General features: G+C 58.1%; 4 protein-coding genes across 4 annotated transcripts; 3 read left to right on the top strand and 1 right to left on the bottom strand.

Annotated features, from left to right (window-relative positions):
• Positions 1–46: 46 nt before the first annotated feature.
• ube2g2 (ubiquitin-conjugating enzyme E2G 2 (UBC7 homolog, yeast)) lies at positions 47–3,401 on the bottom strand. Its single transcript, XM_088404253.1, has 6 exons — positions 3,242–3,401; positions 2,227–2,262; positions 1,908–1,953; positions 1,711–1,829; positions 1,145–1,285; positions 47–568 (listed from the first exon to the last, which is right to left on the bottom strand). The coding sequence occupies exons 1-6, from the start codon at positions 3,282–3,284 to the stop codon at positions 456–458; spliced, it is 498 nt and encodes a 165-aa protein (XP_088260379.1). The 5' UTR covers positions 3,285–3,401; the 3' UTR covers positions 47–455.
• An 801-nt stretch (positions 3,402–4,202) lies between these two features.
• On the top strand, positions 4,203–4,484 carry LOC148405942 (cortexin-3-like). The gene has a single exon (XM_088404257.1). It carries the CDS (start codon positions 4,227–4,229, stop codon positions 4,452–4,454), a length of 228 nt encoding a protein of 75 aa, XP_088260383.1. The 5' UTR covers positions 4,203–4,226; the 3' UTR covers positions 4,455–4,484.
• Positions 4,485–6,831: 2,347 nt separating this feature from the next.
• Positions 6,832–8,811, top strand: LOC148405941 (uncharacterized). Its single transcript, XM_088404252.1, has 6 exons — positions 6,832–7,001; positions 7,369–7,514; positions 7,743–7,807; positions 7,888–8,055; positions 8,577–8,681; positions 8,746–8,811. Exons 1-6 carry the CDS (start codon positions 6,882–6,884, stop codon positions 8,781–8,783), a joined length of 642 nt encoding a protein of 213 aa, XP_088260378.1. The 5' UTR covers positions 6,832–6,881; the 3' UTR covers positions 8,784–8,811.
• A 1,313-nt stretch (positions 8,812–10,124) lies between these two features.
• Positions 10,125–13,090, top strand: LOC148405940 (saxitoxin and tetrodotoxin-binding protein 1-like). The gene is made up of 6 exons (XM_088404251.1): positions 10,125–10,292; positions 10,753–10,880; positions 10,954–11,045; positions 11,575–11,703; positions 11,773–11,892; positions 12,984–13,090. Exons 1-6 carry the CDS (start codon positions 10,158–10,160, stop codon positions 13,037–13,039), a joined length of 660 nt encoding a protein of 219 aa, XP_088260377.1. The 5' UTR covers positions 10,125–10,157; the 3' UTR covers positions 13,040–13,090.
• The last annotated feature ends 33 nt before the right edge of the window (positions 13,091–13,123 follow it).

Here is a 13,123-nt window from a genome sequence, read left to right as displayed (position 1 = left end):
AAAAAAAAAAAAGCTCAATGCTTATAGGATGGCAGCAGAGGGAAAATGACCAATATCGGCATCGTTTATTGTACAACACACTTCTCAAAAGTCAAACCGCACTAAAGATTGATTGTGTATGAAATGAAGTTTCCAGCACACGCAGAAATTTAGGGGCGCCGTCATAGAAAACACAAAAACCTACAGTCTAGGAGTATGCTAAATGGTTTCCTAAGTGGGGACAGCGAGGCCAAGGAAGGCGCAAATTCCGCTTTCCGGTATCGTCGGCCGGCAACTCTTCCGCGAGCTCACGCGATCGTCTTACGTGGCCGATGAGCCGAAAGGAGCGCGGGGCTCATGAGGTGATGTCGCTTCCTGTAGGCGGGGCGCGGGCTCTGCTCCAGTACGCGTCCCGGCGCGCTCAAAAGTCCGCGCCGCCGCGTGTGGACGCACGGCGCCGGGCGATGACGCGGGCGCTAAAGGCCCAGGGATTTGCGTACGATCTTCTGAGCCAGTTTGTAAAAGTGATCCCGGTCTTCCCGCCACATTTTGGAGGCGTCTACGTTGGCGCCGCTTTCGTCATTCGGTTCTGAGAGAGAGAGAGAGAGAGAGAGAGAGAGAGAGAGAGAGAGAGAGAGAGAGAGAGAGAGAGAGAGAGAGAGAGAGAGAGAGAGAGAGAGAGAGAGAGAGAGAGAGAGAGAGGGCCGGACCAAGCTTATCAATTTCCGTCGCCCCAAACTTAAAAAGCGCACGCGCACACATACACTTCAAAACGCTAAGTTGCGAGGCGTTCTCCCGAGATGTTCATTCCAGTTAGCATGATTTTCTCTTATGCTGCCGCGGCATTTGGCACGAGCATAAGTTTGCGTCCCGCATCAAAAATGAGCTCTTGCGTTTGTCTTTGGTGTTTTGAGTGCCATCTCTTTGGACCAAAAAAGGGCACGCTAAGAGTCACGCCTTGATTTCGCTTCGTCCAATCATCTCGCTGGCGTGAGCGAGGTCGACGAGAATCAACGCAAATTCAAGACGTGTCCGATCCTTGTTTCCGATTTGCGTTGAGCGGTCGGGTCTCGAATGGGAAGTCGTCGAGGTCCAAAGCGGCTGCTTGATCAAGGCGACGCGAAAGCGTGTGCTCAAGTAGATTGGGGGGGGGGGGGGGGGTCACCTGCTAGCATGCTAACCACGGACAGCAGGATCTTCTCCACGCTCTGGACGGGACTCCACCTCTCGGCGCTGCTCTCGTAGCCCATGGGGTCGTCGCCGGGCGCGTGCAGGATGGAGATGCACACGCGCCCGTCGGGGTAGACTGGGGATGACAGCAATTCACCGTGATTTTGGGGGGGGGGGGGGGGGGGCAGCTATCTTACATGACATATCGACAAAGCCATATTATTCCCAAAGTCAACGTGTACACGAGTTTGCAAATATTACCATCAAATTTGGGGACTTCACGCAATCACACAATCTGCCCTGCCATCTGTTTTTGTTTTGTTTTATTTTTGACAGCGTCCAAATAGTGACCTTGTAAACATTGTTACCACTCAGACCTCAATGCTCCCTTTCATTCTGATCAATCCCAGCTGTTCTACAGTGCGTAAATGTTTCTTTCGAGGGTCCTTTTGAAGCTCTCACCGTTAGAAAACGATGAAGGCCTCAGGGCTATTTGCGCCTACGTGCGCGTTCGCCTTTGCCTTTCTTTGGAGCGCGACGGGCCGGCGGCGCGGGACCTACTGTTGGGGTGAAACATGTCGCAGGTGAACCTCATCTTGGGAGGGCTGAGCGGGTAATCCGAGGGGAAGCTGAGCACGGCGGGAAAGACGCCGCCCTCGAAACACGTGTCCTGCGGACCCCTGGGAAGGACAAACAGCGCAAAGGCGCGCTCGACACGCCACGCGGGAGGTTCCCGCGCGCAACGCCACACAACTCACATGATGAGCGCCTCCCATTCAAAAAAATTCTCCTCATTGGCCGGACCTGCAAAACACACGCAAGCATGGCCAAGACTTACGCGTAAGGGAGCATATTGTGACATTAACTGTTCGTTCCTGTGGAGAGATCTGTTTTATTGGCTGTTGTTGTCACAAGTGGCTCGAATGCATGAATGTTGGACTGAATGACGTAGCGCGCATACTTCATTTTCTGCAAAGGATGAGTTAAGTAGCTATCCCTCCATCTTTCTTTCTTTCTTTTTTGGGGAGGCGCTAACAAATGTGGGCTATACCAAAAGCAAGGAGACAAACAACGTACCTGCGACGATTCCTTCCGGCGGATTGAGCGTCAGCTCTGGAAGGGGGAAAAAAAAAAAAAAACCTTACCACCGCCCCCGACTTTTGAAAACATTGCTCACTTTATGTTGGACAAAGTGACACCTTAACAAGTGACGAGCTTGACATTTCGACGTGATATTAAGGTGAAATAATAGTAATATAGCGCCTTTACAAAGCACATGGCAAACACACAGTAAGCAGCGGTGCTAAACGACGTCGCGTAGCCACATAAGCAGAGGCGAGGCTGCCGTACCCCGAGCGGCCACTGGAGGCAGAGTGGCTCTAGTGTCTCGCCCGAGGACAAAACAACACGTTTTTATGAGCTACGTGGGTTGCATTTTTACATTTGGAAGCATTTTCAGCACTTGACTTTATCCCCGAATTTGACCGAAGCACAGTAGAGCTACGCAGGTTCAAATTTCGAGCGCTAAAAACACAAAAACAAAGTATGAAGTGGAAGGAATGCCTTCGATTGGTTTCGCGTCAAACGGAAGTCGCGTTATGACGCCATGCATTTGTTATCACGTCCGATGCGATAAACGATCATGTTAAAACTTGTAATTGATCGCGTTTCGATGCGAAATCGAACATTTTCGGGGGCGAAGCGGACACGCGATTTCGCGTTACTATAAAGGTGGAGACAAAAAAAAAAAAGACGGCTAACTTCCGGTATGTGCCGCTAACATGCTAACCGCGAGGGGCTCGCTTTCCGCTCGGAGCGGACTGGCGTCAACGCCGACAGCGACCCCGAGCGTCGTAAATCCGAACGGAATTTCGCTCCGAACGACGAAGACGGCGGCGAGGCCGGTATGGTGGCAAACTCAAACGTCAAGGAGAAAAGCTGGCGCCTGCATGTCAGCGCTCGACTTGAGAGCTGGAGGGGGGGCGGAACCTTCTGGAAGCGGGCTCGCGAAGGCGGCCCAGTTGCCGAGCGCGAACAAGAAGGAGCGCTAATGGCGATCGCGCGAAAGATGCCGGAGTGCGGTCGCGCTCACGTTTGTATTCGGCCATGAGCCTCTTCAACGCGGTGCCAGCCATCGTCGTCGAGCGGACGCCGCGACGCAACACGACGCCGACAGCGAGCGGCGGGCGACGGCGTCACCTAGGCGGCCTCCCCGCGGCGCATGCGCACATCGGCCCCTTCCCACAGCCGGCCGCTGTACTTTTTTCCACCCATTGTTTGGTTTTTCATTTTGGACTTCTTGCCTTCCTGCACGACCCGTTTGGGGCTTTCTTCGATTACGACGCGTTCCCGAAAACGCCCCCCACCTCCAAATGTACATTTTCAAAAACAAAACCTTTTTCTTTGCCGTTCAAAACATATTCTCTTGCTTCATCCGGTTCTAAAAATAGGAAATCCGCCGAAACCTTGAAATGATGTTCCCCACGACGACCAGAAAAATTGCGCTTCGTATTCCATTTCTTCTATTTGTGCTTGATATGTATTTAATATTTACAATCGAAATACAGGCGACTCTATTCTATTTTATTGTGAATGTTTTGTATAGAAGACTCCCGGCATTTCTATGTGTGGTGCATTTAAATGACACAAATGCATCCGACAGGTGAAAAGGGAAGAACTTGAAAATAAAATAGCGCATACAATTTGAAGGCTGATCAGGTTTGCTCATTTACCTTTCCAAGGCAAGAGTTCTATACAGTACACGACCATCGGGCCCACCAGCACCATAAAGAAAGGCTTTCGGCTCCAACGGGTCCCGACCCGTCCGAGCGTCCCGTTGGTTTTTCCCGGAGCCTTTGGTGACATCGCGAGACGGCCTCGGGGCGGGAGCCGCATCCCGCGAGCGCACGCGTCTATTTCTCAGCAAAATTAGGCGCGCTTGAAGTTGCGCCGGACGAGCTGTCCGACTAATTTTAGCCGCGCCGTTTGAACTCGTCTTATTTTTGGATCGGTGACGCCGATCGGATTTTTTTCCCCTCCCTTCTTTTGGTTCGCGTTCGCCGCCGACTTTTGCCGACATGACGGAGCGGGTGCACGGCAGCGGCGCGCCGGACCCCCGGCCTTCGTCCTTCCCCGGCCCGGAGCAGTGGGCCACCTTGGTCTTGGTCTCGGGGCTCTTGCTGTTCCTGGGCGCGCTGATGGCGCGCTGCTTCCGGATCCTCCTGGACCCGTACCGCAGCGTGCCGGCCTCCAACTGGACCGACTACACCGACAAGGACGCCCTGGACTACCGCATCGTCTCCTGACAGGCGGCGTGAACGGAGGGGCCCGGGAGGGGGGCCCGGGAGGGGGCCCGGGAGGGGGCCCGGGAGGGGGCCCGGGAGGGGGGCCCGGGAGGGGGCCCGGGAGGGGGGCCCGGGAGGGGGCCCCGCTCCGCAAGCTGGCCGTCGACGGGCGGATGTTCAGCCGCTCGCTGTTTCTCTTTTCTCTCCGGGACGCTCGCGGGCAACGAGGAGGCGCTCTAAAGCGGTCGGGCAAGGCCAAAGTCCCGGACCGCAAGCCGGACCTCGACGGATTCATATTTCAGCATTTTTCTCTCCGTGACGTGCGCACACTCCGGGCCAACGCGCCCCATCCCAAAGGAAGATGCGCTTTTGGCGTCCAAGCTGCGCGCTTGTCACGGAGCGGGACGGATGTCACGGGAGCCACGCCCTAAAATGGCCAAAAGGGAAAGGGTGAAAAAGGCACTCAGTCGTGCGCATTGTTTTTGTGTCCGGCTTCCACGGCCTTTATTTTCACCGTACACAATGACATTGGGAAGACCGCTCCAGGCGCATGTCGGTCAAACGAACGAGAGGTAGAATCCACTGGGTAGAACCCCGCGTTCCATCCCCGCGGGCACCTTCGACCCGGCGCCGACAGCGCCCTTCGACGGCGGCGCGCCCGTCTCGTTTTGTTTTGGATCTAACCCGTAAGACGTTTGCCCGCGTTTGCTCAATCCACGCGGGCTTCCGATTGGCCGGCGGGAACCCGCCTCCCTCCGCGCGGCGCGACGCTTGACCGGAGGGTTTTGGGACTCGGCTTCGGAAAGATGGATGCTTTTCTATCTCGCGTCGGGACCGAGCGGGGTTCGGCCTCGGGGTCGCGGCGGAGGGGCGCAGACTCCGTCGCATTTTTTCCTTCGGAGACGAAAAATACGTTTGCGTTTCTTTCTCGAGGACGAAGCCTCGGCCTCGCGGGACGGCGCGCGGAAAGTCGGCCGGACGAGCGGGGGCGGGGGTCATCGACTCCGGCGCCTCATCGATCCGTTCGGATCGGCAAACACGGCAAACTCACGCGGCGCGGAGTCCGAGTGGTCGAACCGTCAAGCGGGGTTCAACGGCTGATAAGTGGCGCCGAGGCCAACAAACATTAGCAGAGGTTAAGCAAAGCTTTCTGGGTTTCGGGAACAGAACGTTGCTACCGTCCTTTCTAGCCAATGAAAACAACGCAGGCCGCCGCTGGAAAAAAGGGGAGCGGCGAAGGAAACTAGTGCCGCTTGCGTTCTTAACAAAGTGCACGAAACGTTAACACGCCTCGGCAAATGCGGACAAACGCCATTAGAACGTTAACAAATGCTGAGCGAGCCTCCTTATCGTTTCATTTCTTTTGGATCGACCCCTTGAGATGAGGCGTCCTTAGAGGGGGCCCGAATCACAGAAGGCGACCAAAGAATTGTGAAAAAAAGAAATGGATGCGACCCTTCACCGAAATGAACAAAAGAATCCAGCTAACCGAATCCCTTTTATTGTCGTACGCATCTGTAACCGCATTCCGTAACGGAGCAAATAATGAGGTAGGCGACGGGCACATATAGCTCCTGGGATCGGGAGTCGGCGACGGGAAGGCCAGCTAGAAGGCCTCGCGGGCCGGCCTCGCGGGCCGGCCTCGCGGGCGGATCAAGCAAGCTACGCGGCGATCCGCATCGACGCCGTAGCCTACGCCGGACCCGGGAGCTTCGGCGGAAAAACCCAATCCGGGTCTCTACTGGCTTTATTTGAAGCCGCAACGGCCGACGGAGAGGAAAAGGCCGAGCCGGTCTTCTTGAGGAAAGAAGAGCGTGGATTTTGCATTTTGGCATTGCAATACGTGCTGTTCCGCATATGAAATAAAGGCATCGCGAAAACAACCTTCCATTCCTTTCACAGATGTTTTGGTGAGCGCAAGCATCCGATTGACTTTTCGTACGTTTTTGTCACCCTGTGCACCGTTGAGGCGATGCGAGGCCCAGCGATGCGATGCGTACGCCACGCGCGCTTGCGTGGTTACTTTTGGGTTGCCGCCGCGTGACGTGCGACGGTATTGCGAGGGGTATTTTTTCAAGCGCCGCGTCACTGAATTCCCATGCGTGAAAGGCGCGCAACGCCGCGCTTAAATTCGTGTCGGGATTTGAGCTTTGCCACTCGGACGTTTTCCCTTTTCAACGCCGCGTCCGCGGCGCCGAGCGTTAGACGCCTCAAGACATACGCAACATACGCAGATATACGCAATGGCGTGAAGGGATGGCCGGAGGGGATGTTTTCGAGCGCGCGGGCCCCTCCGGTCAAAGGGCGCCGGCGGGGCTCACGTGACCCGGGGTCAGCAAAGCGCGCGTGGCCGGGGGCGGGAAAGTCCGGGGGGGCGGCGGCGCTATAAAAGCGGCGGCGCCGGGGCGGTCGCGGCTCACCCTCGCTCTCGTCTGGCCTCCGGTCGCCATGAACGCCGCGTGCCTCCTCTTCCTGTTGGCCCTGGCCTGCGGCGGCGCCTCCGGCGCGCCCACGCCAGAAGAATGCGCCGCCTTGCTGGCGCCGCTGCCGCTGAACGACCGGCAGAAGGTGAGCCCCCCCCTCCCCCGAGCGTCCTAGCTTAGCCCTTTGGCCTTCCCCTTTCACGACGCGCGCGAAGGCCCGCCGTCTTTTCCGGGAGATGTGTAGCAATGTCCGTATGTGGACAAGAATTTGACGACGCAGGCTTTTGGAGGCGCTGCACATTCTGAGCAACTTTTGGCAAGCGCCGTTTCTTTTGAACTTTTGATGTCCCCGCTAAATGGCAAAGCCTTCGCGACTCGAGGAAGGAGGACGAGGGACCTGAGGTTGTCGTCTAAGGCGGGCGGCGGGCGGCGGGCGAGGGGCGAGGTCGGCCGGCCGGCCGGCCCGGCCACTTTTCCGCGTTTGTCCTAACTTGCGCGCGCTGCGTGGTCAGCTGTCGGGCCGGCGGGTGTTCATCGCGGGCTACACGGAGAACGAGGCCTTCGACGCCATCCTGAAAATCACCGACAGCACCCGGGTCAACACCAGCGCCGCCGCCCACAACGACAAGGACATGTACTTCTACGAGGAGATGATGATGTGAGTGCGCGAGCCGGCTCTCTCCCGACGCTTTGAGTCCCGCCGCTTCTTCTTCTTCCGCTCTTTCTTTTCCGCTCGACTTTTCTCGACGACGTCAACGGCGCGACTCGTTCCCGACGGCTCCTTCCCGGCGCTCGCGCGAGGCTTCTGACTTTTTCAGCCGTTTTGGAAGCGTTCCGCTCCTGGAGCTTTTTTTCCCGCGCCCGTTTTCCATGCGCTCTCTTCCAGGAACGGCACCTGCTACGGCACCAAGCTGAACATCTCCATCGACGGCGACGTGGCGTCGGCCAAAAGTCAGCCATCGCCGCCGCCGCCGCCGCCTTTGGATGGCGCGGGGCCGGGACCCTGACCCCGCCCGTTTTGCGTCTCTCAGTGCAGAACATCTCGTCCGTCTACCACCTGCTGCCCGCGTGCGAGGGCTGCCAAGCGATGAGCATCAACAGCACGGCCTCCAACCTCAAGAGCTTCCTGGGGGCCTTCGGCGTGCACGTGGACGAGCTCACCGACGACCGCGTCGACGCCCGCTCGCTCTACCTGTTCGGTGAGAAGAACGCGACGCCGGGCCGGAGGGACGACTCCGCCCTTTCCCTTCAAACTTTCCTCGCGTCCGCAGCCGTCCCGAGCGCCTTCAGATCAAACGCCGCTTCGTTCGTCTTCGCGGGTTGCCGCCGGGCAAAGAAAAGTCAGGCCCGCCGTCGTCCATTTCCGCCAACGGGTCCTTTTGAAAACCGCGCTCGGAACTCGGACGCCGTCGCGTGACTTCCTCGACCCCGCGGCTGACCCAAACGATCGGACGTTTCAACAAACGCGCCTTTGACTTTGGCGAAATCTCCCTTTTGGCTATGGACGGATCGCGCGGCGCTTATCGGCTCGGCTTTCATTTTGCGAGGAGGAAAACAAGGAGCCGCGGATTTCGCAGACGGGATCTTGCAGAGAAAATGCCAGGCTTCGCGCGAAATCAAAATAAAAGCTTCCCGGCGCCGTTCGGCTCCGGGACGGAGGTGCTCCGCCGCCATCTCGTGGCGTCCTTACGCAAAGCGGCATTTTTCTTGAAATGCGCAGCTGAGCAGAAGACGGTGAAGGACGAGGACATGGAACGCTTCAAGAAGCAGGCCGCCTGCTTGGGCTTTTCCGGAGAGCCCGACTTCATGATCGATCCCAAAAAAGGTTTGTTGCGGCGCCGTCCTGTCGATGGCGTCATTTCTTGCTCTGGTTTTTTTTTTTGGGGCAGACTTCTGCGACGACCGCAAAGTCATCATGATCAACTGAAGTGCCGATTAAAGACCGTAAAAATCAACGTGCGTGTCTTTGTGCTTTTCTTGCAAACGGGCCCAACAAAGCGGCAGGCCACGCCAACCCCAACCAAGAAAGGCAAACCGCTTTGAAACGGACCGATCGTAAAGCCTTCCGAACTCGAGCGGCCGAGACGAATATCAGACCCGCGGACCCCCGGACGCCAAAAGCTGGAGCGCCGCGCATCGACGTCCCTAGTGGCGTCAACCAATCCCGCAGAAAAAGAGGCGACGACAAATGTCCTTGAAAAGATTTGTTATTCATTCAAAGGGAATAGAAATGGTTCACGTGACGGCGCCTTTATTCGCAGGTGTCAAACGTGTCCATTGGCGAATTCTCATGTTATTTGCCAGGTGAAGGCCCAACAACCTTTCGTGTCGATCATTTATCTTACACGCGTGCCTCTTCAGTCACTTTTCTTGCAAGAGAAATCGGGAGTCGCCAGAAAAGAGGGACGGCCGCCCGCCAGCGTATTGAAGACGGCCTCCCAACGTCGCGAACCGCCGCGTCAAGCGGACGCGCGTCGCAGCCGCCGATTTTTGCGACTCATCTATCAAGAGACGAGGCTGCGTTTGGGCAGTGTTCAACGGCTGCGCCGGTTGCCTCCGTTGCCAAGCGTTTTGGGCTTATTTGTGTGGTTTTTTGGTTTCTTTGCAATTGCGCTATTTATCCTTGGGGGCGGGGCGGGGCGGGGCGGGGGGGCGTCCGGTACGCGGTAGCTGGCACGTACGTTCTGGGAACAAAAAGTCTGCCGCAAACCTTTCCACATCCTTCCATTGTAATGGAAAAGCCCGGCGCCCTTGGGGGCGGGCGTTCGTTCGCTCGCTCGCGTCCCCGGACGCCCTTTTCAAAGGCTCGCCCAAAACGTTTGACGAAGGCCTGGCGCCGCGCCCGCCTCGCCGAGGTTTCCGCCCCACCGCCTTTGCGGAGAAGGCGCACTTTGGACCCGCAAACAAAGAGGGGGGCCTCGCGGGGCGGGACCCGGACGCGGGCGGGCGTTCGTTCGCCCGCGTCCCCGGACGCCCTTTTCAAAGGCTCGCCCAAAACGTTTTGACGAATAGGCCGGGCGCCCCGCCGCCTTTGCGGACGGAGACGGCGCACTTTGGACAGGGCAAACAAAGAGGGGGGCCTCGCGGGGCGGGACCCGGATGCGGGCGGGCGTTCGTTCGCCCGCGTCCCCGGACGCCCTTTTCAAAGGCTCGGCCAAAACGTTTTGACGAATAGGCCGGGCGCCCCGCCGCCTTTGCGGACGGAGACGGCGCACTTTGGACAGGGCAAACAAAGAGGGGGGCCCCGCGGGGCGGGACCCGGACGCACGCGCGCGCGCCTTAAAAGAGCCGAAAGGCCCCGATGGGCTTTCACAACGCCAAGATGCGGATGACGGCGATGATGACGATGGCGGTGCTGGCGGCGGCCTCCGCGCTGGGGCGCGCGCGCAACTGCGACCACATCTACAAGACCCTCCCCGCCAAGCACCTGGATCAGGTACGCGCGGATCGGGGTCCCCGACGGCGGTCGCTGACATCAAAATTCGAATCGTTTGTTTTTCAAGAAAAGCTGACGACTCCCCGCCGCCGTTAACGACTTTCTTTGCGCGCGACTCCATTTCCCGCGGTTTATTTGGAAGCGCGGATCGACTTCCTTCGCGAGCGGTCACCACCGTACCGATAAAACGAACCGGGCCTCAGACTGCGCGTCGTCATCGACCGCGGGCGGCTACGAGTCCGTCTTAAGCTCAGGCTAAGTCGGCCGAGCCCACGGAAGCGCGCCAAGTCCGCGTCGACCATGCGCACGCGGGACTTTTTCTGGCGTACTTGCGGGAAACATAACGCCGCCACGCGCGAAAGGCTTCATTTTTTTTCCACGGGTTTGGGTTCGAGCGAAGGCGCCGAACGTTCCTCCGGCCGTAGCGCCGCCGCTCTCATACATACGTAAAACCGGGCAGGTTTTCGGGGAGTGGCGCCTGGTTTGGGGCGCGGCGGAGTTTCTGATGATTTCCGAGCTGGCCAGTTCCGCCGTCAGTCTGCACCCTAAACCGCACAACATTCACTTCTTTGAGAGGAACAAGTACCGGTGAGGCCTCCGCCTTTGCGCGCGCCTCCGCCTTTGTGCGCGCGAGACCTTCTGTTCCGTTTGTCTGACGCAGTGATAATTCGTGCGTCTCCTACTCGCTGAACGTGACCGCGCCCGTCGACCCGAGCTCCCCAGAGCCCCTCGTCTTGCGGGCCGTCATTGACGGTGAGTCTCGCACGCGCGCCCGCGCGCCCAAACGTCTCCCTTGTCAGGATTTGGCCAGGGTCTCCAGCAAATTCAGTTCAATGTCAATTCTTTGCAAATTAAGAGCAAATGGATGGGAAGATGAAGGGAGTGGTTTCTAAAGGGACTTGCCCTGAGTCAAACTATGCCAAAAAATCATGGGAATTGGGAAGGTTATCCCAGAAAATATTGATAGCAAAAACCCTTTTGTATGTGATGATTATTATTAGACTTGATCGTTTTTAAAGGGAAAGACCTGAAAATGCACTGCAAGCTGTAAGAAAAGAAGTGGCAAAGACAGAAACGGTACGTTTTCCTTTTCCAGTTAAGAGCCGACCAGTCGGAACACGAAGCCACTCGCCAAATTGTGACGGCGCGACGACGCCTTTGTTCTCTTGTTTGATACGGATGCGCAATGGAGCGGATGCGGATGCCGATTTCACTTCGGGGCTGAGTTTTGATCCTAAATAGGTGAAATCCTCCATCCACGTATTTTGCCGTATTTTGTCAGAGGTGGCGAGCAACGGTTCGCTGCTGACGCTCAACATTTCCTTCACGCTGCATTTCTACGAGAGATCGCCGGAGGCCATGTTGATGTTTGTGGAAGCCGGCCAGATGGGACGCTTCCTGCTCAGCTACAGTAGGCCCGCCGGCCCGCCCGCCGGCGCGCAAGGCGCACGCGCGCTTGACGGCGAGCGCTCCTTTGCAGCGAGGGTCGGGCAGGAGGCGGACGCGGAGCGGCTCCGGTCGGAGCACCGGAAGCTGCGCGAGATGGTGGAGTGCCTGTCCTTCGTCTCCAGGCCGCCCTTCGTCGACGACGGCGCGGCAGGTCAAAGCGCCGAAAGGCGGGGCTCTCGGCGCGCGCGGCCGTTTGAACGTCATAAACGTCATTTGCGCACCTCGCGCCGACCCGAAAGTGACACGCCCGCTCGCCTTTACGGGCGAAGGGTGTCCCCGCCGGCCGGTAAAATAGCGGTTCCGACTCGAAATCCCGGCGCCGAACCCCTTTAAGCTCGCGGGCCGCGAGGAGGAAAATCCGTTCCCGAAGGTTCCGCTATGTCCATCCGTCCGTTACTTATAGCGGCGTATCCTCCCACGCGTCGCGGGCTTGCTGGCGCCTATCCCGGCCGACTTGGGGGCACGCGGACAATTTAGTGTGTTCCATACCCCCGCCGCGCATGCTTTTGACGTGTGGGAGGAGAGAGCCCGCGCGGGCTCGGGGAGGACATGCAAACGGGAAGCTTGGATCTCGGGTCCCTTCGCTCGGACGTGCTAAGCGGTCCGCCGTATCGTGCTATATGGCTATCTAACTTTCAAACAACTTCTAACCCAAAAAGAGTACTGTATCACTATCCGTCAAAAAACATTCACATTTCGATTCGTCGCAAAACACGCGTAACGTCTTACATTTATTGAAAAAAATCTGTTAGCGACGGCAATTCGGTGTTCCTGCCTACGCGCTAGTCACGCACGCACGCACAGCAGTGTTCGCTTCCCATGTGAAACTATTTGATGCGAACGGCGCAATATTTGAAAAAGGGCTGCGGTTTCAAACGGTCTTACCTTGACTTGACTTCGCACGCCGAGTCGCTTTTGCTTGCCGGCTGGTTGGAAAAAGCGCGTCCCCGGACCGTCCGTCCGACCCGATCGGTCGGACTTCCTGTTCCGGTCCGGATCGGGTCCTCCCGGACGCCGGCCTTCCGTCCCCCGGCGTCGCCTCTTGCGCCCTCTACAGCGTGGAGGTCGCAAGCGCCCTCGCTAGGCAAAGACCTGGTGGCGCCCGCAAGGCGCCCGCAAGGCGCCCGCAAGGCGCCCGCAAGGCGCCCGCAAGGCGCCCGCAAGGCGCCCGCAAAGAGCCCGCAGCCGCCGCCGCCGCATATCGCAGATCCAGCGCGACTAAAGGCGCCGTCGTTCACGCAGAATTTTGCCCGGCTTCGGCGCCGTCATCGGCGGATTCGGCGCCATCCGCGGCCTGAGACGACGCCGCCAGACACCCGCCGAGCAAATAAAAATGCTTTCGCCTCTGCTGCCCGTCGTGTGTGCTTCAAGTGTCGCCCGTT

The sequence above is a fragment of the Hippichthys cyanospilos genome, chromosome 21 (assembly GCF_059441005.1).
Source record: "Hippichthys cyanospilos isolate Australia breed blue-spotted pipefish chromosome 21, RoL_Hcya_1.0, whole genome shotgun sequence".
NCBI lineage: Eukaryota > Metazoa > Chordata > Actinopteri > Syngnathiformes > Syngnathidae > Hippichthys > Hippichthys cyanospilos.
The sequence above is the reverse complement of the archived record's forward strand: the minus strand, read 5'-3'. Positions and strand labels throughout refer to the sequence as shown.